A 27808-nucleotide genomic window follows, 5' to 3' on the forward strand; every position below is an offset into this window, starting at 1 on the left:
CCATGTTTCCCACTCTGAGACATCCCCTTTTCTCTTTACAACAGTCTGTAAACGTCTGGGGACTGAGGAGACAAGTTGCTCAAGTTTAGGGATAGGAATGTTCACCCATTCTTGTCTAATGTAGGATTCTAGTTGCTCAACTGTCTTAGGTCTTTTTTGTCGTATCTTCCGTTTTATGATGCGCCAAATGTTTTCTATGAGTGAAAGATCTGGACTGCAGGCTGGCCAGTTCAGTACCCGGACCCTTCTTCTACGCAGCCATGATGCTGTAATTGATGCAGTATGTGGTTTGGCATTGTCATGTTGGAAAATGCAAGGTCTTCCCTGAAAGAGACGTCGTCTGGATGGGAGCATATGTTGCTCTAGAACCTGGATATACATTTCAGCATTGATGTCTTTCCAGATGTGTAAGCTGCCCATGCCACACGTACTAATGCAACCCCATACCATCAGAGATGCAGGCTTCTGAACTGAGCGCTGATAACTTGGGTCGTCCTTCTCCTCTTTAGTCCGAATGACACGGCGTCCCTGATTTCCATAAAGAACTTCAAATTTTGATTCGTCTGACCACAGAACAGTTTTCCATTTTGCCACAGTCCATTTTAAATGAGCCTTGGCCCAGAGAAGACGTCTGCGCTTCTGGATCATGTTTAGATACGGCTTCTTCTTTGAACTATAGAGTTTTAGCTGGCAACGGCGGATGGCACAGTGAATTGTGTTCACAGATAATGTTCTCTGGAAATATTCTTGAGCCCATTTTGTGATTTCCAATACAGAAGCATGCCTGTATGTGATGCAGTGCCGTCTAAGGGCCCGAAGATCACGGGCACCCAGTATGGTTTTCCGGCCTTGACCCTTACGCGCAGAGATTCTTCCAGATTCTCTGAATCTTTTGATGATATTATGCACTGTAGATGATGATATGTTCAAACTCTTTGCAATTTTACACTGTCGAACTCCTTTCTGATATTGCTCCACTATTTGTCGGCGCAGAATTAGGGGGATTGGTGATCCTCTTCCCATCTTTACTTCTGAGAGCCGCTGCCACTCGAAGATGCTCTTTTTATACCCAGTCATGTTAATGACCTATTGCCAATTGACCTAATGAGTTGCAATTTGGTCCTCCAGCTGTTCCTTTTTTGTACCTTTAACTTTTCCAGCCTCTTATTGCCCCTGTCCCAACTTTTTTGAGATGTGTTGCTGTCATGAAATTTCAAATGAGCCAATATTTGGCATGAAATTTCAAAATGTCTCACTTTCGACATTTGATATGTTGTCTATGTTCTATTGTGAATACAATATCAGTTTTTGAGATTTGTAAATTATTGCATTCCGTTTTTATTTACAATTTGTACTTTGTCCCAACTTTTTTGGAATCGGGGTTGTAAGTTCCCTGGTATACAATGGGCAGATATATACTCGTACCTTATTGACAAGACTTCAGTGTACACCCACGAAAAACTTCATGCCTACAAGTCTTTAGACGCATATGATTATGTGCAGGCATGTACAACTTGATTAACAATGGGACATTCATATTCATTTTGTTTTAATCAAATTATGCCAGTGATGTGATGGCAATGTGGCTTTAGCTACAACAGCAAATACCAACACTAAACAGCAATTTGCAGGAGGTAATGGCATGAAAGGAATGATAGTGTAAAGAGTGCAGCTAAGAGAAATCAGAGCTGCGTAAAAAGCGAGAGGCAGAGAGCAGAAATGAAACTGAACAGGGCGGGAGCTAGGTTAGAGCAGTCAACGTAAGTTGGCATTTAGAGTGAGGGCACACAATTTTACCTTTCCATCCTTGCTTTAAAATTGTGATTTTCGGCATACACAAATAATGATGGCACAAAATCTGGACTGCTTGAGTCAAGCGAGACCTCTCCTACAAACAAAATTGCATGCAAAGCTAAGTTAACATGCTAACAATATTCATTACATTGTGTAACTATGACCCAGCTAATCAGACAAACGTTACCAAAGTATTTTGCTACATCAATAAACGAAGACTAGAAAGAATAAAAAAGAAAGATTTAATAAATAGCCTGATCTTACCTTTGATGAAGTGGGCGCTGCAAACCCGCGCATTTTTGATGGTACTTTCATCCCAGTCTACACGTTTGAAGGCTTGTAGCCATAGATGTTGGCGATTTTTTTGGAATGGGTGAGATCCTGCTGGAATTCTGTACATTTTAACCCCATCACTGCTACGATTCTGACACCCGACAACACAACAACTAGGCATCGCTGAGTCTTTTTTGAGTCCAGGCTGCGCGTGCAATTTCCTCTTACGTATGAATGACGTTTACTGCGAAGGGGTCTATATTTACCCTGTATGCATTGCTTGGGGTGATACTGATGCTCATCTGTGTGTGTTGCAGTTATTCTCATTTGGATATCTACAGTGGGCTAAACAGCAATCTGAACAGACAGCACCATCGTCTGGAATCCCGTTACAGCAGCAGCTCTGGAGGTTCCTATGAAGATGAGAAAAGTGAGTTTTGGGTTGTTTTTTTTTTCATCTCAGGACTCTGAGCAAGCTTGTGGTGTTGAATTATCATTAGTGCCAGACGGTAACCAGATTAGATCATGTATTTGAGTAAAAATTTTCTTTTTTCCCTTCTCCAGGTGACTCTATGCCAGTTTATGCTAACTGGCGTTTGAAGGTCATGGAACATAACTGTCCTGAGCCCCTTCCATTCCCACCCACAGGAGGCTGCTGGTCTCCACTGGTTGACTATTTGCCAGAAACCACTGCACCTGGAATTTCCCTTCACAGGTTACATACTTGTTTTTTGTTTTGTTTTTTTTTTCCCTCCCCTCAAAAGCCTTTCTCCAAAATGACCTTGCAAAAGAGGCATTCCAAGCATATAGCCATGCCAACAATCGCTCACTCACTGCTGTCCTTGTCACCGATGACTATTGGTAACCCTGTCAGCTTGTCGGTTGTGTCGTCTGCGGCGTCTGGCCTCAGCTCTTTCTGCAAGCGTCGTCTCAGCCAGTATTTTGCCCCGTCTTAGTTTGTTTCGCCATGCATCATGGTTTGATGTTTCCTCATACCAGTTTTCGCCAAAACCACAGATGTTCGGATCCTCTTTGGCACAGTCTTTCCACCTTTTTCTTGGGCGCCCTCTGGACCTGGTTCCACTGGCGAATTCACCAGATGGGAGCTGTTTAGGAATTCGGTTGTCATCCATGCGACAGACATGGCCAAGCCAGCGTAGGCGGTTGGTTCTGATGGTGGTCTCTATGGTGATGCAACTAGCTCTTCTTAGAACCTCCATGTTTGTGATATGTTGCCACCAACTGATTTTGAGTATGTGCCGTAGTGATCTTTGGTGGTACGTTTCCAGCATATGTAGATGGTGGGGTAGGGTGGGCCAGGTTTCGCTGCCGTAGAGGAGTGTTGGCAATATATGCCAACAGTGATATAAATGCTAATGGATGTGATTTTCCTGGATGTGTGTCTGGCATATTTTCTGGCTTGATCTTGAACACTGATGAGAAACTAAGCCATTCATCAGTATTCTCGCCTGTTTATGTTCTGACCTTTTTGCAGGTGTAACATTGCTGTGATCCTGCTCACTGACCTGATTGTGGATCACGGAGTTAAAGTGGAATGGAGTGCTTACCTGCATCTTCTACTGCATTCCATCTTCATAGGTAAATTAGACACATACAATTATGTTTTCAACACTTGCCCAACACATGCATCTCCATATACTAACTCTGTGTAGGAAAAAAATAAAAACGTGAACTGGACTAAAATGGAGGAACTGATGACTATGAAGTACCAGTCTCTGTTCCTCTCCTTGTCTGGTAATATTCATTTATAGCCACTTGAGAGAAATAACCTACGATATGATGAGTTTTGATTTGTCTGTACTGAAGAAGGTTGAATTGATAAAGTATGAGTGATCTAGAAATACAAGTTTTCTGCTGCCAAGGAGATTCTGCCTCACGGAGATCCAGGAACAACAATTACTGACGCAGACAGTTGTTCAGAGATGTTTCTCAGTTTATTGTGTGTGTGAGATTTATATATAACACACAGAGTAGCAATATGATTGTAATTTCAGGAAGCTGAGTTGGCGGAGTGTGGTAGGGTACTTTCAACAGATGATGGAAAATTACTGAGCAGGATAGCCTTATGAAAAACAGAAAGCAGATGTGCAAGTAAAGATGAGTTTCATTTACTGAAACTAGCCAAAATAAGTTGAAAGCATACCAAGTAAATATCTCTCTCACTATATATAGGTTTAAATATGATATAAATTTGTTTTGGCAGGTTGTTTGTGCAGTTGTTAATGACTTCTGATTCTCTGTAGGTTTTGACCACCAGCACCCAGAGGTCTATGAACACTGCAAGCGCCTGCTGCTCCACCTGCTGGTTGTCCAGGGAACCAACAACAGCGTCCAATCGCTGGCCGCTGTTCTGCTGCGCAACCGCGAGTTCCACGAGCCCAGGGTTCTCACTGTTAAACCCATCCCTCAAGAGTTCAACCTCACAGGTGTGTGTGTGTGTGTGTTTATTTTTGTATATATATATATATATATATATATATATATATATATATATATATATATATACTACCGTTCAAAAGTTTGGGGTCACCCAGACAATTTTGTGTTTTCCATGAAAAGTCACACTTTTATTTCCCACCATAAGTTATAAAATGAATAGAAAATATAGTCAAGACATTTTTCTGGCCATTTTGAGCATTTAATCGACCCCACAAATGTGATGCTCCAGAAACTCAATCTGCTCAAAGGAAGGTCAGTTTTATAGCTTCTCTAAAGAGCTCAACTGTTTTCAGCTGTGCTAACATGATTGTACAAGGGTTTTCTAATCATCCATTAGCCTTCTGAGGCAATGAGCAAACACATTGTACCATTAGAACACTGGAGTGAGAGTTGCTGGAAATGGGCCTCTATACACCTATGGAGATATTGCACCAAAAACCAGACATTTGCAGCTAGAATAGTCATTTACCACATTAGCAATGTATAGAGTGGATTTCTGATTAGTTTAAAGTGAGCTTCATTGAAAAGAACAGTGCTTTTCTTTCAAAAATAAGGACATTTCAAAGTGTCCCCAAACTTTTGAACGGTATTGTGTGTGTATGTGTGTATATATATGAATATGAGCATGAGGAAATACTGGGAAATGCGTCACTCATATGTTTCATACGAACTATATCCGAGACATTGAGTGACGCATTTCTCTATATGCCACTCGTGAGGAAATCAGTGAATTGTTTTGATAAATTTGGGTACTTTTTGTTTGTGAATGTGTCAGTATAATAAAAAGAAAATCACACGTTGGCTTGAAGTTTATCTTCTTGTGTTGAACAACTCGCATTTTTCATACAAAATACATCACAGGTCTGCGTGACATTACATGGTCACATGAAGATGTGAAGTTTATCTTTGAGTGTTGAAAGTATATATTTTTCAACACAAACTTCTATCTTCAAGCAACCATGTAAGGTTCTTTATATGATATGGACACATCCATGGAAAAAAAAAATCTGCAAGTTAATCAGAAGAATTTTAATTTTGAACCGGTTCACCATTTTGACAATGCACGTCCAGTCAGCGGGAAAACGCTGGGCGTCATGCCATCGGAGTGAAATATCGGGAATTATTCTATCCACGTTCATTGGATATGAGCAATCTTGTGCTCTGATTGGCTATTCTGCTACTAGGCTATCAGCTCATATACTGTGGGTAGAGAGAAACAAAATGGCAGAGTGTGTTGCTGAACCAACCAAGGACGAAATAAAAACTCTACTTGAAAACAAAACCCCCAAAAATACAAAAAAAAGCAACAAAATATGGAATGAAAGTATTTGATGGTCAGAACATAGCTCCCCCCCCCCCCCCCCCCCCGAGAATTATGATGACAGCATTTTCACAATTTGCTCCTGTCATTTTGCCGTTTTTACTGTCATTTACATTCCAAGCAAAAATGACGTTTTGTACAAAGTTTTTATTTATCGAATTTGCAAAAAATGCTCTGTTCCTCAAAATCCAGTAAATGTGGTGATAAGTTATTCCACTCAATCTCGTCATACATGGCTTATAGCCAACTCAACACTACACGCCTCGTTGGCTATTGGCTCATGTTTGACTTGATTTTGTGGAATAACTGTTATATATATATAAAATATTGTTTATGTAATATATATGACCTGGCGACTTGTCCAGGGTGTACCCCGCCTTTCGCCCGTAGTCAGCTGGGATAGGCTCCAGCTTGCCTGCGACCCTGTAGAACAGGATAAAGCGGCTAGAGATAATGAGATGAGATAGATATATAAAAACTCCTGTAGAATGTCCAGGGCAGATGTTTCCAACAGGTTTATCTTTGGTGCTCATTGTTCCTTACCCCTCTCAGGTGTGTCAGAGTTGGCTCCCGAATACCAGCCTTCCCCAATGACAGACTCTGGTTTGAGTTCCAGCTCCACTTCTTCCAGTATAAGTCTAGGTGGCACAGCTTTGCCACACCTTCCCCACACACTCCTCAGTGAAGTACAGCTGTCTGCCGAACAGGATGAGAAAGTTAAAAACCTCATTGAGTTCATCAGCTCCAGGTGATTGTTTTAAACGTGTACGTGTGGTTAATGCTGCATTGTTTGCACCTTTAACGTTGATACTGGAGGTGTAAATGGACCCTGCTAACTTGTTTTGTGAGAGACGGTGTTTGTGAGAGCCCATGTACAATAGTAGTAAACTGCAGACCTGTCTGTGCTGAGGCTTGCTTTGTCTTGTGTCCACAGCCATGTCTAACTGGAGACGGTATTGTTGCTTTGCATGTGTGTGTGTGTGAAGTTAGATTTCTGTGTGAGAGTTCATATGTGATCATATTTTAGAAGCTTTGTGTGCTCTCTCTCTCTTCCTTGGTTGCATTCTACTGTGTCACTTCCTCGACTTATTGTGGTGTCTCATTGGTTGGCTCATAGGAAGCGAGGTCCGTTGTGGAATCACGAGGACATGTCTCCTAAAAACACCAACATAAAGAGTGCCGAGCAACTCGGTGTCTTCCTCAGACACGTCGTTACGGTCTTCAAACAGAGCCAGTCAGGTTTGTTTTGTTTTTGTTTCTTTGTTTGTTTGATTTTTGCTGTTCTGTTCCAGATCCAGGGTGTTCTGTTCTCAGAGTGAAAGTATTTAACTGTGAGCAGCTTCTACATGATGGTACCGGTGTGTGTTTATGAACAGGATTCCAGTTGGAGCAGCTGTTGAGTGAAGTGGCGTTGCAGACTGCTCTGTCATGCTCCTCTCGCCATTACGCCGGTCGTTCTTTCCAGGTCTTCCGGGCTCTTAAACAGCCGCTCACAGCCTCCACGCTCTCGGACGTACTGTCGCGTCTAGTGGAAACTGTAGGAGACCCAGGAGAGGAGGCTCAGGTAACATCAGCAAGATCTTTATAATGGTCACAGAATCAAAGGTTAGTCTTTAAATAGTAAAGCAGTTCAGATAATCCATCTGTTCTCCTGTGTATGATTGATTCATCGTTGCACAAAAAGGATTTTTCATCATATTCCATCAAAATACAGTGATTTTTGCCTGCATTTATTAGGTTTTCTGAATCTGTTACTATTTCACATGTGGCAACGAAAGTAATGTTAACAAATAATTTCATGCCATGTTTCACTCTTATGGTGATGATACACGGGGCAACTTTTTGGGCAATGATGCCGAGCAATGTTGCTGGCAACGGGCAACTAGGTGAGACACAGGGCAACTAACAATGGGCAACAACAGTTAGCAACGGCAGTTTACAGTTAGCTAAAAAAAATCGATGTCTTAATTTTTGCTGTGACCATTTAATCAAGCTGTCTGTTGTTTTTTAGAGCTTTGGTGAGGTAAATTCCTCCATATCGAATATTAAAATAACAACTTACCGGCGTAAAAACAGATGAGGAGTCTCTCCATCTCTTCACTCCACTGACACTGAGCGGCCGCCATATTTGTTTGAAATTTCTGATCCGAACCTCACCGGAGGTCACATGACTCGATACTCGCATTCTGATTGGCTTATCTCAAAAAGTTGCCAGAGATTATCAAAACCATTCAGAAAGAAACAATGTTGCCCAATCTCAATAGAAAAAAGTCAAAACGCAATTGCCCAGCAACATTGCTCGGCAACATTGCCCAAAAAGTTGCCCCGTGTATCATCACCATTCATCTTATGACCGTGTAGTCGGGCCATTATAGCGTCAATTACAATTTTTCAACACTATTTTTCCAAGTTTCTTTTTTCCCTCCTACATTTACAACTTTAATCTCAGAGAATTTCTGAGTTTCTGTCATAAATTTATGATTTTATAATCTCGGAAATTCTCAGGGTTATTTTTCTGGAATATTACCCGCCTCCCCCAGCTCCATAAACTTTAAACACGATTTTCCATTTTTCCCTTTATCAATTTACAGCTTTAATCTCGGATAATTTATGACTTAATAATTTAATTTATTTTTCTCGTAAATGTACAATTCTAGTCTTGGAAATTCTGATTGATTTTATTTGTTTGTTTGTTTGTTTATTTATTTTCCCCCTCTGAACATTACCCCCTAACCCAGGGGTGGGCAATTATTTTTTCCATAGGGCCACATGAGAAACAGAAAATTTTGTGTAGGGCCGGACCATAAGGCTGAACTAAATTCTGCATAATATTAATTGTATTTCTTTATATAAAGCAATAAATATCATTGTTTTTACAAGCTGCTAAGACTGGTAAGAGTATGGAAAAAACGAGGTTGCCTTACAAAACATGTCATTTATTCAATCAAATTTCCCAAAACAATGATTAACAAAATGTGAACATTTGTACCCTTTTTTTTTTCAGTCACATTCACCCCAAAACACAATAAAGACATCACAATATTGTCTTTCTACTCCAAATATCAAGCAAGATACATCATATTATAATAATGATGCCCACATTTGTAGTCTAATCACCTCATTTGGTGTTTTTTATTTGTTCAGTGAGAGAAATCTAGTCTCTGTTGGTCTTTAACGAGCGCATCAGAGTCAGGTTGAATGTCTGAGGTGGAGATGCGAAGCACAGCTGACAGATGATCATCAGTCCATTCGGTGTAGGTATCAGATCTACAGATCGGTTCGTGCTCCGGCGCTTGCTGGTGACGTCAAACTGTGATTGGCTGGACCGTTTGAAGGATGACGTACAAGTTTGTGGTTGGTCTGGACAAATTACGGAAGTAGTTATCGCGGGATTAGGTTTCGTGGGATTTCATGTCATGTTCATGTTGCGCGCATTGCGTTTTTGTAGAACACAACTTCAAAATAAAAGCAATGCACATTCAGTCCATGCATGAGGTAAAATTAGAAAATACGTTTATTTTGTAATTTCTAATTAACCTTACGCGGGCCGGTCAGAATGAACCAAAGGGCCGGATGCGGCCCGCGGGCCGGAAAATGCCCAGGTCTGCCCTAACCAGTTCTGTACCTTTTTTTTTTTTTTTTTTTTCCAAACCAACAATGGCCTGAATATGCTGTCATACAACCCCCATCCCAGCTATCGATAAATTAAACTATATACAGGTTCTGTAAATCGCAGACAAAACAAATTAAGTGGATGAACAACAGCCAGACAGTCAGGGCAAGGACACATCTCTACTTCCCTGTTAATTATGATGCCTGCAGCACTGAAAGCCTCCTGCACTAGCATTCCCAGTTTCTAATCGTGTGTGTGTGTGTGTGGCTTTCCAAGAATTCAGAAAAGATGGGCTTAATCAGAACACGTAGCTTAATCAAATTAATGCATTAATTGCACCTTTAATTACAATGATGTGTTTTTGAGAACTTTTTAGCTCATTATTAAATTACTTGAATAATGATATCCAAGCACAATGCCTTACTTTCTTCACTCACGCTTATTCACGTTCTCTGTATTTTCTGTCTTCTCAGGGCTTTGTGATAGAGTTGCTGCTAACTTTGGAGGCTGGTATAGATACTTTGGCTGATAACATGAAGAACTATGACCTGCTCACAGCATTATCACAGTAAGACCATTTGTGCATTAAATGGTTATTAGCACATGGTTCGGGTACTCACGCAAGCACAGTTATTGTTACTTGAGCAAAAAAATTACGTCGTTAGCGAGCTATTAAAGTCTAACTAAAATTTCTACTTTTCTGCAGAGCTTCGTGCCATGATCCTTTGCTAGGTACCAAGTTTGCCATCAACAGGAAGAGCACAGGCCAGCTTAACCTGAACACGAGTGGCCTGTTGCACGCACACTATAGCCATATACGCAGTAACTCGCTACGAGCCAGTCTCCTGGGCGAGCGCAGAGGCGACCGCAGGAGGAGCAACACACTGGATGTGGCCGAGCGCTCAGGAGCCAACCACGGCAACCTGGCCCGCACGCGCAGCTTATCGTCCCTCTGTGAGGGTGGCGTGCTGGCTGGAGGTGGAGGGGGTGGGGGTGGTCCCGGGACTGGTACAGGAGACCCTGGCCCACCTGCAGACCCCACAAACCTGCTAGCGACGCTCTTCTGGATTGCAGCGTCGCTCCTGGAGTCGGACTACGAGTTTGAGTACCTGCTGGCACTGCGTCTGCTGAACAGGCTGTTGGCCCAGCTGCCCCTAGACAAAGCTGACAGCAGGGAGCGACTGGAGCGTGTGCAGACCAAGCTGCGCTGGTACAACTTCCCCGGCCTGCTGCAGCTGTTCCTCAAGGGGTTCACCTCCGCTGCCACACAGGAGCTCACCATACACCTGCTGAGCAAGCTCATCAGTGTGTGTCGACACACACTCGTGGACCCTTCACAAGTGGCAGGTCAGAGCATAAGAATAATTTGGACTTTGTTGATACCAGATGTAGTATTTTGATTATCCATATCAAAATGATTTCATTTAAGCCAGAGCGCGGTGACGCCGGTTATCTGCACGGCTGTGATTCAGCTGTCGCCATCCCGATATTCAATATTGCTTTTAGACAACAGTTATTAAAAAAAAATTAATATCCAGTACCTTAGGCCACACCAATTTAATTAGTTGGTTCTCTGATTTTTTCAGGAAAAATATGAAGCAAGCGGTCGAAATAAAAATAAAATTAAAAAAATGCTCTGATGGTAAAATTAGCGGTGGAAATAGACCAAACAATACAGGCAAACCAGTAAACAGAATTTCAACATACCTGTCAAAGATTTTACGCTTCTGTTTGTTTGCTGAATATCCTAACAATCACAAACGCAGGCTTTGTAGGATTCCCCTCCACAGGCATGTTTCTTCCACAAGTCTTTATCTAAAGTGAAAGGGGTGATTTGATTGGTTTTCGGCATCACGTGACCTTTTCTGTTGGCGGGAGTTTGATTTCGATTTTTTTTTTTTCAAGCGGTGATTCCCGAGAACCAACTAATTAAATTGGTGTGGCCTTATATTTCAGATACAATATGGCCAAATATTTTATTTACTTTTGCTCTGCTAGAGGAACTGGAGCCAGAAGAAGCCACAGGTGGATAGACTGTTGAATATTTTGACCCTTAGACAACCTTTATTGTCATTCAGTATGCAACAAGTGTACACCGAACGAAATTTCATTGCAGTTTGGCTCAGCACGAATTAAATATGAAGTAAATTAAATTATGCAGCAGCAAAAATATTATAAAATGCAATAGTATAAAGTAACCTGTGGAATTAGGAAATGTTCAAGTTATAAATAGATAGAAGTTTGGATTTGGAGTTCAGCAGTCTGGTGACCTGGGGGAAAAAGCTGTTACAGAACCTGGTGGTCCTGCAGCGAATGCTGCGGAACCGCTTTCCAGAGGCCAGAGGGGAGAACGGTCCATAGTGAGGGTGTGAGGGGTCACTGATGATGTTTCTGGCTCGAGACGTGCAGCGCCTTGGTGCAATGTCCTGAATGGAGGAAAGAGAAGTCCCAATGATTTTCTCTGCTGTCCTCACCACTCTCCTCACATTCTTCCAGTCAGAGGCACTGCAGCCTCCACACATTGCTGTGTCAACGCAGAGACTCCCCAACAGCCCGTTAGCGTGCTAGCTTGCTGCTCATTGAACCCACATTAATTTTTGTACAATTCCGCTGAAATGGGCTTCTCTTCCTCTTTTTCATCATCAGATGAGCTTTCATATTATAAGTCAGAAGTTGTATACAAGAAAAACGTTCAGCTTTCTATGTCCGCTGATGTTACTAACACTACTAGAGTAACTGTTTCAGTGCAGCAGACTATCGCTAGAATCGGAATTTTATCTAAGAAACATAGAGAAGTGCAGCAGTAAAAACAATGATTAAATAGATTATACTTAATATCAGTTTTGGATCACTGTTCGTCCAATTGGATTAGTGAACCAGAGCTAACTTGTATAAAAGTAAATATAAACGCACACGGGCGGCACGGTGGTGTAGTGGTTAGCGCTGTTGCCTCACAGCAAGAAGGACCGGGTTCGAGCCCCGTGGCCGGCGAGGGCCTTTCTGTGTGGAGTTTGCATGTTCTCCGCGTGGGTTTCCTCCGGGTGCTCCGGTTTCCCCCACAGTCCAAAGACATGCAGGTTAGGTTAACTGGTGACTCTAAATTGAGCGTAGGTGTGAATGTGAGTGTGAATGGTTGTCTGTGTCTATGTGTCAGCCCTGTGATGACCTGGCGACTTGTCCAGGGTGTACCCCGCCTTTCGCCCGTAGTCAGCTGGGATAGGCTCCAGCTTGCCTGCGACCCTGTAGAACAGGATAAAGCGGCTAGAGATAACGAGATGAGATAAATGCACACGCTCAACACCCAAAATTCAGACTGGTAGAGCTGGATTATAATTTCCTTTGCTTTGATGAACACTAAGCCCACAAGTTAAACGAACAAATATATAAGTAAACAGTTTGAACTTGGTTTAATTTAAGTTGTTTTGGAGATCTACAAATGCACAAATGTTTGAACATTTAACTCATGATGGTATTGAAAAGCTATGGAACTTTTTATAGTACAGTGCAAAAGTCTTGGGCACATCCAAAGAAATGCTTTAAAGAAAGATGCCTTGAAAAATAATGAAATGAAACATTTTGTTTTCAGAAGGACTTTAGCTGGTAAAAGTTTTTACTGAGTATCTTTAAGAAACTTCACAGTTCCTTTGTCGAGACTGGCTATCACAGAAACCCAACAGCCTTCATTTTGGTTTTGTCTAGAAGTGCTTTCTTGACTGACATTTTTCAGTAATGTTTAATTAAACGTTTTAATACCGTCTGAATCAGGCAGAAGTCATAAACATCTAGAACACAATTTGTGCAAAAAAAAAAATAGAACCCTTTGTCGCATGCACACTTCAAGCACAGTGAGATTCATCCTCTGCATTTAACCTATCTGAAGTAGTGAACGCGTGCGCGCACACCCAGAGCGGTGGGCAGCCACACTACAGCGCCCGGGGAGCAGTCAGGGGTTAAGTACCTTGCTCAAGGGCACTTCAGCCCAAGGCTGCCCCACATTAGCCTAACTGCATGTCTTTTGAGCTCTGGGGGAAACCGGAGCACCCGGAGGAAACCCACAGAGACACGGGGAGAACATGCAAACTCCACACAGAAAGGCGGCCGCTGGGCTCGAACCCAGAACCTTCTTGCTGTGAAGCGACCGTGCTAACCAGGTGTTTAGGACTTTTTTGCACAGTATTGTAGGTACACAGCTCATGCTGCTTGCCTGTACTCCCCACACACTGGGCCAGCAAATATGTTGGGCTGGAGATCATCCATCGATGTGGTTTAAAGGTTTGTGAACCCCTGTTTTTAAATAAGTAAAAATCAAAAACAACATTGAAAACCATTTGGTATCAGCAGTCTACAGACAAGGTAGTGAATGTAAACTAACCAGGTACTAGTTCAGTATATACAGTGCTCAGTGTAAATAAGTGCACCCCCTTTGAAAAGTAACATTTTAAACAATATCTCAATGAACACAAACAATTTCCAAAATGTTGACAAGACAAAGTTTAATATAACATCTGTTTAACTTATAACGTGAAAGTAAGGTTAATAATATAACTTAGATTACACATTTTTCAGTTTTACTCAAATTAGGCTGGTGCAAAAATGAGTACACCCCCCAACAAAAACTACTACATCTAGTACGTTGTATGGCCTCCATGATTTTTAATGACAGCACCAAGCCTTCTAGGCATGGAGTGAACAAGTTGGCAACATTTTATAACATCAATCTTTTTCCATTCTTCAACAATGACCTCTTTTAGTGACTGGATGCTGGATGGAGAGTGATGCTCAACTTGTCTCTTCAGAATTCCCCATAGGTGTTCGATTGGGTTCAGATCAGGAGACATACTTGGCCACTGAATCACTTTCACCCTGTTCTTCTTCAGAAATCCAACAGTGGCTTAGATGTGTGTTTAGTCATGTTGGAAAAGTGCACGATGACCAAGGGCACGGAGTGATGGTAGCATCTTCTCGTTCAGTATAGAGCAATACATCTGTGAATTCATGATGCCATCAGTGAAATGCAGCTCCCCGACACCAGCAGCACTCATGCAGCCCCACATAAGGACAGTGCCACCACCATGTTTCACTGTAGGCACCATGCATTTTTCCTTGTATTCCTTACCTTTGCGACGCCATACAGTTTTGAAGCCATCGGTTCCAAAAACATTTATCTTGGTCTCATCACTCCAGAGTATAGAGTCCCAGTAGTCTTCATCTTTGTCAGCATGGGCCCTGGCAAACTCTAGGCGGGCTTTTTTGTGCCTGGGCTTCTTTCGTGGACGGCATCCATGCATGCCATTCCTCTGCAGTGTACGGCGTATTGTGTCACGGGAAATAGTCACCCCAGTTTGGCTTTCTACTTCTTTAGATAACTGCAGTGAACTTGCATGCCGATTTTCTTCAGCCCTTGTCATCAGAAGACGCTCCTGTCGAGGTGTTAACTTCCGTGGATGACCTGGACGTCTCTGTGAGATGGTTGCAGTTCCATCTTTCTTAAATTTTAGTACCACTTTTGCTACAGTGTTCTGACTGATATGTAAAGCTTTGCTGATCTTCTTGTAGCCTTCACCTTTGTGGTGTAAAGAAATTATTTTCTTTGTGGAATTCTGAAGAGACAAGTTGAGCATCACTCTCCATCCAGTCACTAAAAGAGGTCATTGTTGAAGAATGGAAAAAGATTGATGTTGCAAAATGTCGCCAACTTGTTCATTCCACGCCTAGAAGACTTGGTGCTGTCATTAAAAATCATGGAGGCCATACAAAGTACTAGATGTAGTAGTTTTTGTTGGGGGGTGTACTCATTTTTGCACCAGCCTAATTTGAGTAAAACTGAAAAATGTGTAATCTAAGTTATATTATTAACCTTACTTTCACGTTATAAGTTAAACAGATGTTATATTAAACTTTGTCTTGTCAGCATTTTGGAAATTTTGTGTTCACTGAGATATTGTTTAAAATGTTACTTTTCAAAGGGGGTGTAGGTTTTAGCTTAAAAACACCTACTACTACTTTTTTTAGAATTTTCATTTCGTAGCCAATTGAGATGCAATCGAGAGCAAGTTCAGGTTCTGTATAACCACCCCACACCCTGAGGGGATGAAGATTGGATGTTGCTGTTAAGTCTTCTAGCTGGGCATGGTGGCACCAAATAATCTCATCTCATTATCTCTAGCCGCTTTATCCTGTTCTACAGGGTCGCAGGCAAGCTGGAGCCTATCCCAGCTGACTACGGGCGAAAGGCAGGGTACACCCTGGACAAGTCGCCAGGTCATCACAGGGCTGACACATAGACACAGACAACCATTCACACTCACATTCAGACCTACGGTCAATTTAGAGTCACCAGTTAACCTAACCTGCATGTCTTTGGACTGTGGGGGAAACCGGAGCACCCAGAGGAAACCCACACGGACACGGAGAGAACATGCAAACTCCGCACAGAAAGGCCCTCGCCGGCCACGGGGCTCGAACCCGGACCTTCTTGCTGTGAGGCGACAGCGCTAACCACTACACCACCGTGCCGCCCGCACCAAATAATTTTCAATTTTAAAGTTAAATGTTGATTCTATAACGCACATCTCAATCTCTGTTTTTCTCACTTTTTTTTTTTTCTCTTCCGTTCAGGTTTTCCACTGAACATCTTGTGCTTGCTTCCTCACCTGATCCAGCACTTTGACAGCCCCACAGCATTCTGCAAGGAGGCAGCAGACCGCATTGCCAAAGTCTGTGCTGAGGAGAAGTCGGCCACGCTGGCCAACCTAGCGCACATGATGAGCCTGTACTCCACACACAGCTACTCCCGAGACAGCACCAACTGGATCAACGTTGTTTGCCGCTACCTCCATGATGCTTTCGCAGACATCACCTTTAACCTCATAACATATCTAGCTGAGGTCAGGCCAAAACTATAGTGTTGTTTTTGTTAAATACACTCGTCTGGTGCAAAAATAAAATAACTCATTTTTGAATATTTATTTTCAGTTGCTAGAGAAAGGGCTACCCAGCATGCAACAGTCGCTGTTGCAGATTATTTACAGCTTGCTGAGTCACATAGATTTGTCAGCCGCCCCTGTCAAACAGTTCAACCTCGAGATCATGAAGATCATTGGCAAATATGTACAGGTGGGAACAAAAACATCCTCTCATTTTCTTTTGGCTTTTCATCACGTTCTTTTACAGTGGTGCTTGAAAGTTTGTGAACCCTTTAGAATTTTCTATATTCCTGCATAAATATGACCTAAAACAACAGATTTTCACACAAGTCCTAAAAATGGATAAAGAGAACCCAGTTAAACAAATGAGACTAAAATATTACACTTGGTCATTTATTTATTGAGGAAAATGATCCAGTATTCCATATCTGTGAGTGGCAAAAGTATGTGAACCTTTGCTTTCAGTATGTGGTGTGACCCCCTTGTGCAGCAATAACTGCAACTAAACATTTCCGGTAACTGTTGATCAGTGCTGCACACCGGCTTGGAGGAATTTTAGCCCATTCTTCCATACAGAACAGCTTCAACTCTGGGATGTTGGTGGGTTTCCTCACATGAACTGCTCGCTTCAGGTCCTTCCACAACATTTCCATTGGATTAAGGTCAGGACTTTGACTTGGCCATTCCAAAATGTTAACTTTATTATTCTCTAACCGTTCTTTGGTAGAACGACTTGTGTGCTTAGGGTCGTTGTCTTGCTGCATGATCCACCTTCTCTTGAGCTTCAGTTCATGGACAGATGTCCTGACATTTTCCTTTAGAATTCACTGGTGTAATTCAGAATTCATTGCTCCATCAGTGATGGCAAGCCGTCCTGGCCCAGATGCAGCAAAACAGGCCCAAACCATGATACTACCACCACCATGTTTCACAGATGGGATAAGGTTCTTATGCTAGAATGCAGTGTTTTCCTTTCTCCAAACATAGAACTTCTCATTTAAACGAAAAAGTTCTATTTTGGTCTCATCCGTCCATAAAACATTTTTCCAATAGCCTTCTGGCTTGTCCATGTGACCTTTATCAAACTGCAGACGAGCAGCAATGTTCTTTTTGGAGAGCAGTGGCTTTCTCCATGCAACCCTGCCATGCACACCATTGTTGTTCAGTGTTCTCCTGATGGTGGACTCATGAACATTAACATTAGCCAATGTGAGAGAGGCCTTCAGTTGCTTAGAAGTTACCCTGGGGTCCTTTGTGACCTGACCAACTATTACACTCCTTGCTCTTGGAGTGATCTTTGTTGGTCGACCACTCCTGGGGAGGGTAACAATGGCCTTGAATTTCCTCCATTTGTACACAATCTGTCTGACTGTGGATTGGTGGAGTCCAGAGTCTTTAGAGATGCTTTTGTAACCTTTTCCAGACTGATGAGCATCAACAACGCTTTTTCTGAGGTCCTCAGAAATCTCCTTTGTTCGTTCCATGATACACTTCCACAAACATGTGTTGTGAAGATCAGACTTTGATAGATCCCTGTTCTTTAAATAAAACAGGGCGCCCACTCACACCTGATTGTCATCCCATTGATTGAAAACACCTGACTCGAATTTCACCTTCAAATTAACTGCTAATCCTAGAGGTTCACATACTTTTGCCACTCACAGATATGTAATATTAGATCATTTTCCTCAATAAATAAATGACCAAGTATAATATTTTAGTCTCATTTGTTTAACTGGATTCTCTTTATCTACTTTTCGGACTTGTGTGAAAATCTGATGTTTTAGGTCATATTTATGTAGAAAATTCTAAAGGGTTTAGAAACTTTCAAGCACCACTGTATATTGAAACGTATTGTTGCTGTCTGGCAGAAACCTTGTATCTCCATGTTTAGTTGTCGTTTCCCCCCACCCCCTTATACCAATACTGTTGGTCACCCTTTATATCTGTCTGTCTGGATTTTTCAAATATTTAACCAATGAACAGTATTCAGAAGGGCTTGTGATTAAATCTTGTAATCCAGTGGCTCCTCAAACTGTCAGCAGAATGTCATAGCGCGACCCCACTTCTGTCTTGAGCGAAGTGCCGCACACAGCAGAGCTAAAGGCGAGCAGTGATGAATACACAGCAGTTGGTGGGTAGTTTTATTAAGACAAGAACTGCAATGCAAGGCTAAATAAAGAACTGGTGGTTTGAATAAGTATAGCGTTTTCTTTACTCAAACACCAATCTATAAAGGCTGATGTTTTATGTATTTGGGAGAAGAGTGCCGGCGAACCACGGTAGGAGTGGAGTGCAGTTTAGCCTGGGGTTTGTCATCTAGTCCTAGTCAATACTGTCTTCAATAGCCTGTTCGTAGCACTGAAACTTATACGAGATGTGCACACACACAGGATCTACAATAAACTTTATAATTCATATGTTGATAACATAATGTGTTGCGCTAATTGCCTCAGATGCGGTTGTTCTAATCAGTGATGGACAAAATGCGCATCTCAGTGTTCATTGGTTAATAACCTGGTGACTCCATTTGAGCTTGATTTTAGTAAAATATTAAAAATATAATGACACATGCAAGTATATGACCATATCTAAAGACACAACACCAGCTCAGATGACGTGGTGTTCAGTAATTTTAATACCACCGAGGGTTGGGGCTTTTTTTTTTTTTTTAAATTTCCCAAAAAGGTTTTGGACGTACAAGGCTTCTGCCCAACAGCGATGACATCTGGGTTGTAATTCCTGTTACTTGCGGCTGTTCAGACTTGGTATTAAAATCCATTTCAGGTGATTGGATTACAAGTTAACAGCCATGTTATATTTGTAGAATTATACTTTTAAACTTTTTGGCCACTCTGTTGAGGTTAAAGCACAAGTTCTTGTTTTCTTCTTTTCATGTTCATGGTTTAGATGATGTTGGTTTTTTTTATACACTATATTGATTAAAGCATGTACTAGATCAGCAATGCAAAGATTTCTTTCATGAGTGCTGCTACTCCCCCCCCCCCCCCCCCCCCCCCCCCAATTGTCACCAAAATCTTGTATAAATGTTTGTGTCAGTGAATGTGTCAACCGTTATTTATTTCTGATTATGTCTGGAATAATATGAGGGGATTAAAGGCCAATTTATGCTGACAGCCCAGTCCTCGCAGACGGCGCCGCAGATAGCGTCTGCGTAGCCCCCCCCACCTTCGCAGATGCTCTGCGCGCACCTCCCAAAAATTGTGACCACCGCAGAAGCCTCGCAGACAGCGTCGCAGACAAGAGGGCTCTGATTGCTCCACTCTACATCCGCTGTACACGTACTTCCGCTTCCCTGCTTTCCCGGTTTGGTTTGTTTTCACGACCGGCATATTTAAAAACACGAGTGAAGATGGAGCAGCACGAAGAGCGGTTGATCGAGGAAGTGAGGAAGTACGTACATCTATACGACTCCAGTTCTAGTCATTATAAGTAACCGGAGGATAAACACTCCACTAACCACACCCACCAACTACTCCTAGCGATTTCGCGACTTCGCGCCCCCTTGCGTTGTGGCGGTGAATAACATCGCGCACGCCTATTACTCCCCGCTCAACGATAAATTACAACTGTCTGCAAAAAGCTGTCTGCGAAAGCCTTGTCGCAAGAGCATGCAGAGGCCTTAATACCTCAATGAAACCCATGTAAGAAAAAGATGTGTTCAATTAATTTACATGTTTTGCCGTGATGGTCTGAATGCTGGGAGGGGGTATTTAAATAATGGGCATATTTTAAGTTTGGCAGGGTGTATTCATTGTAAAAGTTGTTGTTATTGTTATATAAGTACTGTTTGGATGGGATATGATTTCTGGGCTTTGGAAAGGCGATATCTGTATAAATCGGAGGTGGGCGTGTCTTCACAACACGCACCTCATTTTGATACACATTGGTTGGTTTGACCTTTATTAGATTACAAAAGAATTTTTGTAATTGTCTTAAATTCTCATCAGATCCATAAATGTATGTAATTTTGTATGTAACAGAGCCCATATTGGAAAGAGGCCCAGAACATTCTGAAGTTGGTGGTGTCTCGCTCTGCCTGTTTGGTGGTACCTGATGAGGTGCAGCGCTCCTACAGTGCCGAGTCGTCAGGTTCACCCGAAATCACCTTCACGCGCATCTTCAACAACGCCTCCAAAGAGCTGCCTGGCAAAACACTGGACTTTCACTTTGACATCTCCGAGGTACACGCCGTCCTCCCTTTTTAAGCTTTAGATGTTCTGAGGACAACCAGAATTAGTTTCATTCATATCATCTTAATTCTGATTACAGTCACACAGCTGAATTATCAGATGCTACTGCTTGAATAAGTGCTTCCTCTGGATTTTAAGTCTTCCCCCTAGTGCTCATTAGTTCTTCCAGGTTTTAATGATAACTATAATAACACCTTTTAAACTTTTAACCTCTTAGACACCCATAATAGGGCACAAGTATGGAGATCAGCGCAATGCAGCCGGTCGTAACGGAAAACCTCAGGTCATTGCTGTGACCAGGAGCACATCCTCCACATCATCTGGGTCAAACTCAAATGGCCTGGTACCAGTCAGCTGGAAGAGACCTCAGCTGTCCCAGGTGCAGTGATTTTTTTTTTTTTAAATTTGTATTTATTCTTTTACCTCATTTTTTCCAAACCTCAGTTTCTGTGGGGCTAGATCACTGTTTAAAAAAAAAAAAAAAAGCACCAGTAGTGTTTACTTTTTCCTTTGCTGCTTTGAATTCAGAGGAGAACTCGAGAGAAGCTGATGAATGTCCTGTCTCTGTGTGGACCAGAGACTGGCCTGCCCAAAAATCCTTCCGTAAGTGTAATGTCTCATTTCAGTACCACTGAGTACTTTAACCAACGTTCACATACCCAAGCATTGTTATAATTAGGCATGTAACCATTCAAACAACTCGCGATTCGATTCACGATATTGGGTTCATGATTTGATATTTTTGAAACAAAAAATTAAAATGAGAATTTTCATACCAAAAAAAAAAGTTTTTCATATTCTTTATCAACTTAAATATTTTTGTTCAATTAAAAAAAAACACTTGTTTTCTGAATAACCAACAATAATTATTCATATTTGTAAAGGATGGAATTAAATATAATAGCCCATTAACTAAAATATTCCTTTTATTAAAAAAGAAACGTTAATGAGAAGTAGGCCTTTCTTAGCTTTCAGCAGTCTGTTTATAAAAAAAAAGGGGCTCCAATTTCTAGTTAAGTCTGTTTTGTTCAGTCAATCTCTCAGCCGCTGTTCCCTATTTTAGATCCGTTTTTTTGTGTTTTCACGGCATTAGAGCTGTGTTACTTGCACTTATGGTGAAGTCCCGTGCATTCCCACTATTGTATGTATAAACAATGTAATTACAACTAGGAAAGACTAAGGGGGGGGGCGTCGTGGCTCAGGTGGATAAGGCGCCATACCATAAATCCGGGGACCCGGGTTCGATTCTGACCCGAGGTCATTTCCCGATCCCTCCCCGTCTCTCTCTCCTGCTCATTTCCTGTCTCTACACTGTCCTATCCAATAAAGGTGAAAAAAGCCCAAAAAATATCTTTTAAAAAAAAAAGGAAAAACTAAGGGATTATGCAGCTTGAAAATCATGGTGATTTTTCATTTTTTAAAAAATTATATCAATTCCAATCTTCATAAATTTGTATCGCGATTTATCGTCACACGATATATCGTTCCATGCCTAGTTATAACTTGTATATAATTTGCTTTTCTTGCAGGTCGTGTTCTCCTCAAATGAGGACCTGGATGCAGGTGACCAGCAGACCAGCCTTATCCCCACAGTAGAGGAAGTGACACGGGAGGAGGATGGGCAGGCAGAAGATGCAGGAAGTGAGCAGCAGTTTGGAGTGTTCAAGGACTTTGACTTCCTGGATGTAGAACTGGAAGACGCAGAGGTGAGAACTGATCTGCTTGTGTCGCTGTCCTGCGAATAGATAACATTTTTAGACGTTTAGAAGAAAGTCATTGGGAACAAATGTGCACTCTAAATTCATCTATTATGGTAGATATTCTTGTCAGTAAGATTCTCTAGTGTAAAACAAATACTTGTGAAAATTTGTCACTCTTTATACTTGTACCTTTTATACAAGTGACGTGTTTGAAAATAACGTTAGACATCCCTAGGTTTTGTCTTATTAAATAACTCGAAGTTTAAACACTACGTCATATTCATGAAGTTCTTATATAACAGAGGAGTATCGTCCTTCAACCTTGTAATTGATTGTAAGGCTAGCTTGCATGCATGTTAGAATAGTCATGGGATTTTAAAATCTTAGATTTTCACCAGTATAACACTGACCAAAGCATAAACACCAAACAAACTAGAGTCCTGTACCTGTCATCCACCCAATTTTGCTGTCGCAGGCATAATCGCATATCGTAAAGGATGAGCTTTTTTTCCAGGAGTACGGTATGCGATGCTCACTGGTGGCTGATTTAGTGCCATTGTGACCAAAGACAGCCAATGCCATTGTTCTGGCTGTGTCAGAAAATTTATATTATTAGGATGACGCAACACTCACAGGACAGCTACAAATACAGTTGTGCTCATAAGTTTACATACCCTGGCAGAATCTATGATCCTTTGACCATTTTTCAGAGAATATGAATGATAACACAAAAACATCTTTTCCACTCATGCTTAGTGGTTGGGTGAAACCATTTATTGTCAAACGACTGTGTTTTCTCTTTTTAAAATCATAATGACAACAGAAACGACCCAAATGACCCTGATCAAAAGTTCACATACCCTGGTGATTTTGGCCTGATAACATGCACAGAAGTTGGCACAAATGGGTTTGAATGGCTACTAATGCTGCTCTTCCACTACAAACGCGGCTGAGTCGGGCTGAGCCGTGCCGTGCTGAGTCGGGCTGAGCGGGGCTGTTGGAGTTGCATTTCGACTACAACCGCGCTGAACCGTGCTGGCTGGAAGTGGGTGGACACATTGGGTGGAGTTAGCGAAAGTGGGTGGACGTCAGGTGATGTCGTTAAGCAGCGCAAACAGTGACATCAGTGAGCTTTTAAGCGGTAGTCTCACGACCCGAATAGTAAACAATAAACATGGAGGACATGGAGTCGTTAGTGTTGCTGGTCTTGGTGCTGTGGCTTGTTGTCACCGACAACGCGGACAGATACTGGCAAGAGCGTATAGATGAGGCGAGGCGCATAAGGCTTCAGAAATTCTCGTAATTCGTAATTCTTCTTCTTCCGGGTTTGCGGTGTTTACAGATCCCAGCGCACTCGCGGGGCGTGTGTGGGCATGTGAGGACACTCCTCCTCACCAATCAGTGCACAGGGGAGTGTCTGCTCACGCCCCCAGCCTCACTCGGCACGGTTTGGCTCGCTTCAGCCCCACTCCAAAACGGTGCGAGTTTTAGGGGCTAAGCAGGGCTGAAGCGAGCTGAGTCGTGCTGGTTTTTGGTAGTCGAAACGCGAGCCGTGTCGGGTTGAAGTGAGCTGAAGCGAGCTGAAGTGAGCTGAAAAAGGGTAGTGGAAAAGGGCCATTAAGGTAACATCCTCACCTGTGATCTGTTTGCTTGTAATCAGTGTGTGTGCATAAAAGCTGAGTGAGTTTCTGGGATCCAGACAGACTCTTGCATCCTTCATCCAGCCACTGACGTTTCTGGATTCTGAGTCATGGGGAAAGCAAAAGAATTGTCAACGGATCTACAGGAAAAGGTAGTTGAACTGTATAAAACAGGAAAGGGATACAAAAAGATATCCACGGAATTGATAATGCCAGTCAGCAGTGTTCAAACAAACTGTGATTAACAAATGGAAAATCAGGGGCTCTGTTAAAACCAAACCACGGTCAGGTAGACCGACAAAAATTTACGCCAAACAGCACAGAGACGAGCCTCAAAACTTCTGGAACAAGATAATTTGGAGTGATGAGACCAAAATTGAACTTTTTGGCCACAACCATAAACGTTACATTTGGAGAGGTGCCAACAAGGCCTATGATGAAAGGAGCACCATTCCTACTGTAAAGCACGGAGGTGGATCGCTGATGTTTTGGGGATGTGTGAGCTACAAAGGCACAGGAAACTTGGTCAAAGCTGAAGGAAAGATGAATGCAGCACGTTATCAGCAAATACTGGAGGCAGATTTGCACTCATCAGCCCGGAAGCTGCGCATGGGACGTACTTGGACGTTCCAACATGACAACGATCCAAAACACAAGGCCAAGTCGACCTGTCATTGGCTACAGCAGAACAAAGTGAAGGTTCTGGAGTGGCCATCTCAGTCTCCTGACCTCAATATCATTGAGCCACTCTGGGGAGATCTCAAGCGCGCAGTTCATGCAAGACAGCCCAGGAATTTACAGGAACTGGAGGCTTTTTGCCAAGAAGAATGGGCAGCTTTACCATCTGAGAAAATAAAGAGCCTCATCCACAACTACCACAAAAGACTTCAGGCTGTCATTGATGTTAGAGGGGGCAATACACGGTATTAAGAACTGGGGTATGTAAACTTTTGATCAGGGTCATTTGGATGTTTTTTGTTGTCATTATGATTTAAAAATAGAAAACACAGTTGTTTATCAATAAATGGCTTCACCCAACCACTAACCATGAGTGGGGAAAAAAGTTTTTGTGTTATCATTCATATTCTCTGAAAAAAGGCCAAGAAAGCAAAAATTCTGCCAGGGTATGTAAACTTATGAGCACAACTGTACGCTAATAGTGGTGACGGTTAAATCAAGACAGGACAATAAGGGATGAAAGAAATTGAGGATGAGTTACAGCTTCCGAGTGAGTAGCTAGCTAATTACAATGCATCTAATGAGTCTTGTAGGCCGTAAAGCTCAGCAGTTTCTCCATTCATTCATTCATTCCTTATTTTGTTTGTGATTCTGTGTGTGATTTTTGAGCTTTCTGACTCTTGCCTCTAACACGACTGTTGTCTTTCCCCTTTTCTTGCGTTCAGGAGATGCAGGTAAGTTTCTGTGTCAGGCCTGTGGCTTGTAGAGTGCTGTCACTCCCTGCTTAGTGTTCAGTTGTACCGTTTTCAGTCGTAAGGTGTTTCTTCCAATATAAAATAAAGTCAAACAGTTCGTTGTTTCTCAGCAATTCCTTTATGCAGCCCGCGTACATCTTTAGCGTGTGTCCATTTAATTAGGCTTAGATTGTTAATGGTTTGTGAGCATTTCAGTATATGAAATTTGGCTTGGGCTGCTGACTTTTATGAACTGCTTTGTCGGTTCTTTAGGTGAAATGATTTTAGCTTTCTGTATCACTATCCAGATCTGAAAGCTAGTTGCATCGTTTTCTTTGTGCTACTGTGTTTGCGTGTCTATATATTATAGGTACGTTTTGGTAAATACCAAGTTTTACTATCCATTATTTCTCCCTTTGTGTTCCTTGTCCAACGTGGTTGTTTATTGGCGTTTGTTCTTTCCTTCCATGCACATACCTTTCATCTCAAAGTCTTTATGAATGGCATGGAGACTAAACTAGGAATGTTGTGTGGTGTTCGTCTCTGACCAGTGTTCCTGTATGCACTTTTTCTCAGGGTGAGAGCATGGACAACTTTAACTGGGGCGTGCGGCGGCGCTCTCTGGACAGCATGGACAAAGGTGACACACCGTCATTGCAGGAGTGCCAGTACACAGGCAGCACGCCAAGCCTCAATCTGACCAACCAAGAAGATACGGATGAGTCATCTGAGGAGGAGGTACTGAGCGCTAGCCAGATTCTCACCCGCTCCAACCTCGTAAGTCCTATACCCCCTCCCCCCCTTCTAATATCCGGGGCCCTTTCATTTACACGGGCCTCCGGCATGGTGTGTCTGTGCCAAGCTGGGCTTAGATGCTGCCACGTTTCAGCTGTGGGTGGTTAGACGCTTGCTTCTGCCCGTAGCTCACAAAACCCAATCATCTTCAGTCCAACACCTTCTACCCCCTCTTCTGCCCAGCCAAGCCTACTGCCCACTGTACATTGCCTTCCCGAAGTATCTTTCTAAAGCCCTTGTTTATTTTGATTACGCTTTTTATTCTTTGGTGGTAAGTAAAGACACACGTGACTATTTTTCTCCTCTTTTTTTGGAGTCTTTTCCTTTAAATAACTTCATTAGAACCACTGAATATGCATGAGCATATGAGATTCCCTGACAATAAATAAAAACACTTCATAGCATGAACTCAGCTCTGAATCCATCTGGAATATACAATCGCATGCTTTTATTTGAGCATGACAATGTGTATATGCTGTACATTTCATTTAAATCTCCAAGCTTTTCATAGACTTTCTCTAACTCCTCTCTGCTTGCTATGGCACACCGGCCCTTTACTGCCGAGCTTGTATCAGCTGAGCTGACAGAGCAGTGGCGAACAATTTTGTGATCTTTTTTGTGCTTTGGGGTGGAAGCTTACTTCCGCTTCCTTTTCCAACTCTTACTCTTTCCATGCCGTGTCTGAGTGACACTAAAGGGTTTGTTTTGGGTGTTTTTTCTTTTTCCAAGCTTTATTCTGCTAGCATGCAGCATGCCATGGTGAACGTGAGGAATGAGATATTTACTTGGACAAATGTTGGACTAGGATGTAAATGCTGGCAAAAGTAATGGTTGCAGCTCGAGGTTTTAAGTCATGCTAATTATAACTAGTATTTGGCCAACGATGGCATGTTTGCATGCAAGGCAACATGATTCCAAGTACGTGTGGATATAAATATATAGTATAGCTTTGGTATTGTCCTAAAAAGTTCACCATTTGTGTTTTCACATAGCTCAATAGTGACTCTGCTACTGATGACGCCACGTCCAATCACTTGGATTCTCTACAGCAATCCCAGGAGTCTTCCAGTAGTATCCTCACTGAGGAAGCTCTGCCCACCCCACCACTGCCCCGCCCAGACAGCCCTATCCATGAGACCACGCATTCTGACAGCAATATGAGCCAGCTGCCTGAGGTGGGATCAATCAGGAGCCTCGATGAATTCTGGTGCACGGGTGCTTTCTAGCTATTGCCTTTAATCTGTGTGGTTTGCCTGGTGTTTTTAGCTTTCTTATCCTTACAGCTGTTATTAAAGGATCTCCACGCCTTTTGACTTTATTATTCACTATCAGGGATGGTCATGGTGTTAAAGCTGTAGCGGTCTTAAAATTTGACCCTGTGCAACACCATTCCCTGTTCACTAGCTCACTGTGTCGAATCACTGACACAGCGAAAGTCTTCTGCCGCTTTTCCTTTTTCCTCTTTTCCTAGTGATGCTGTAAATGCTTTTTTTTTTTCCTCCATACTTATTTGTTGCAATCGTTCAGTGATTTTCTTGCTGAGTGCAGGGTTCGTACAGATGCTTGAAATTCAGACAAACATTCAGAAGTCACTACTGAGAAAATGAAAGGTAGACTGCCGTTACCTGTGGAAGGTATATCGCAAGTTCTGCATAAATGT

General features: G+C 42.3%; 1 protein-coding gene across 11 annotated transcripts in view; it reads left to right on the top strand.

The window, feature by feature from the left end:
* Positions 1-27808, top strand: part of fryl (furry homolog, like) — a 230625-nt gene that overhangs the window by 175911 nt on the left and 26906 nt on the right. For 10 of the 11 annotated variants that reach the window (XM_060917412.1, XM_060917413.1, XM_060917403.1 and 7 more), the window contains 17 exons: positions 2385-2497; positions 2632-2782; positions 3563-3666; positions 4332-4514; positions 6401-6596; positions 6966-7087; positions 7225-7412; positions 9935-10029; positions 10168-10808; positions 16080-16348; positions 16437-16577; positions 20392-20592; positions 20819-20980; positions 21130-21204; positions 22131-22307; positions 25930-26130; positions 27141-27323. In XM_060917412.1, coding sequence (XP_060773395.1) covers positions 2385-2497; positions 2632-2782; positions 3563-3666; positions 4332-4514; positions 6401-6596; positions 6966-7087; positions 7225-7412; positions 9935-10029; positions 10168-10808; positions 16080-16348; positions 16437-16577; positions 20392-20592; positions 20819-20980; positions 21130-21204; positions 22131-22307; positions 25930-26130; positions 27141-27323 — 3202 coding nt within the window. The remainder of the gene's footprint in view (positions 1-2384; positions 2498-2631; positions 2783-3562; positions 3667-4331; positions 4515-6400; positions 6597-6965; positions 7088-7224; positions 7413-9934; positions 10030-10167; positions 10809-16079; positions 16349-16436; positions 16578-20391; positions 20593-20818; positions 20981-21129; positions 21205-22130; positions 22308-25929; positions 26131-27140; positions 27324-27808) is intronic. The other variant, XM_060917410.1, reaches the window with a different exon arrangement.

This window comes from Neoarius graeffei, chromosome 3 (assembly GCF_027579695.1).
Source record: "Neoarius graeffei isolate fNeoGra1 chromosome 3, fNeoGra1.pri, whole genome shotgun sequence".
NCBI classification, from domain to species: domain Eukaryota; kingdom Metazoa; phylum Chordata; class Actinopteri; order Siluriformes; family Ariidae; genus Neoarius; species Neoarius graeffei.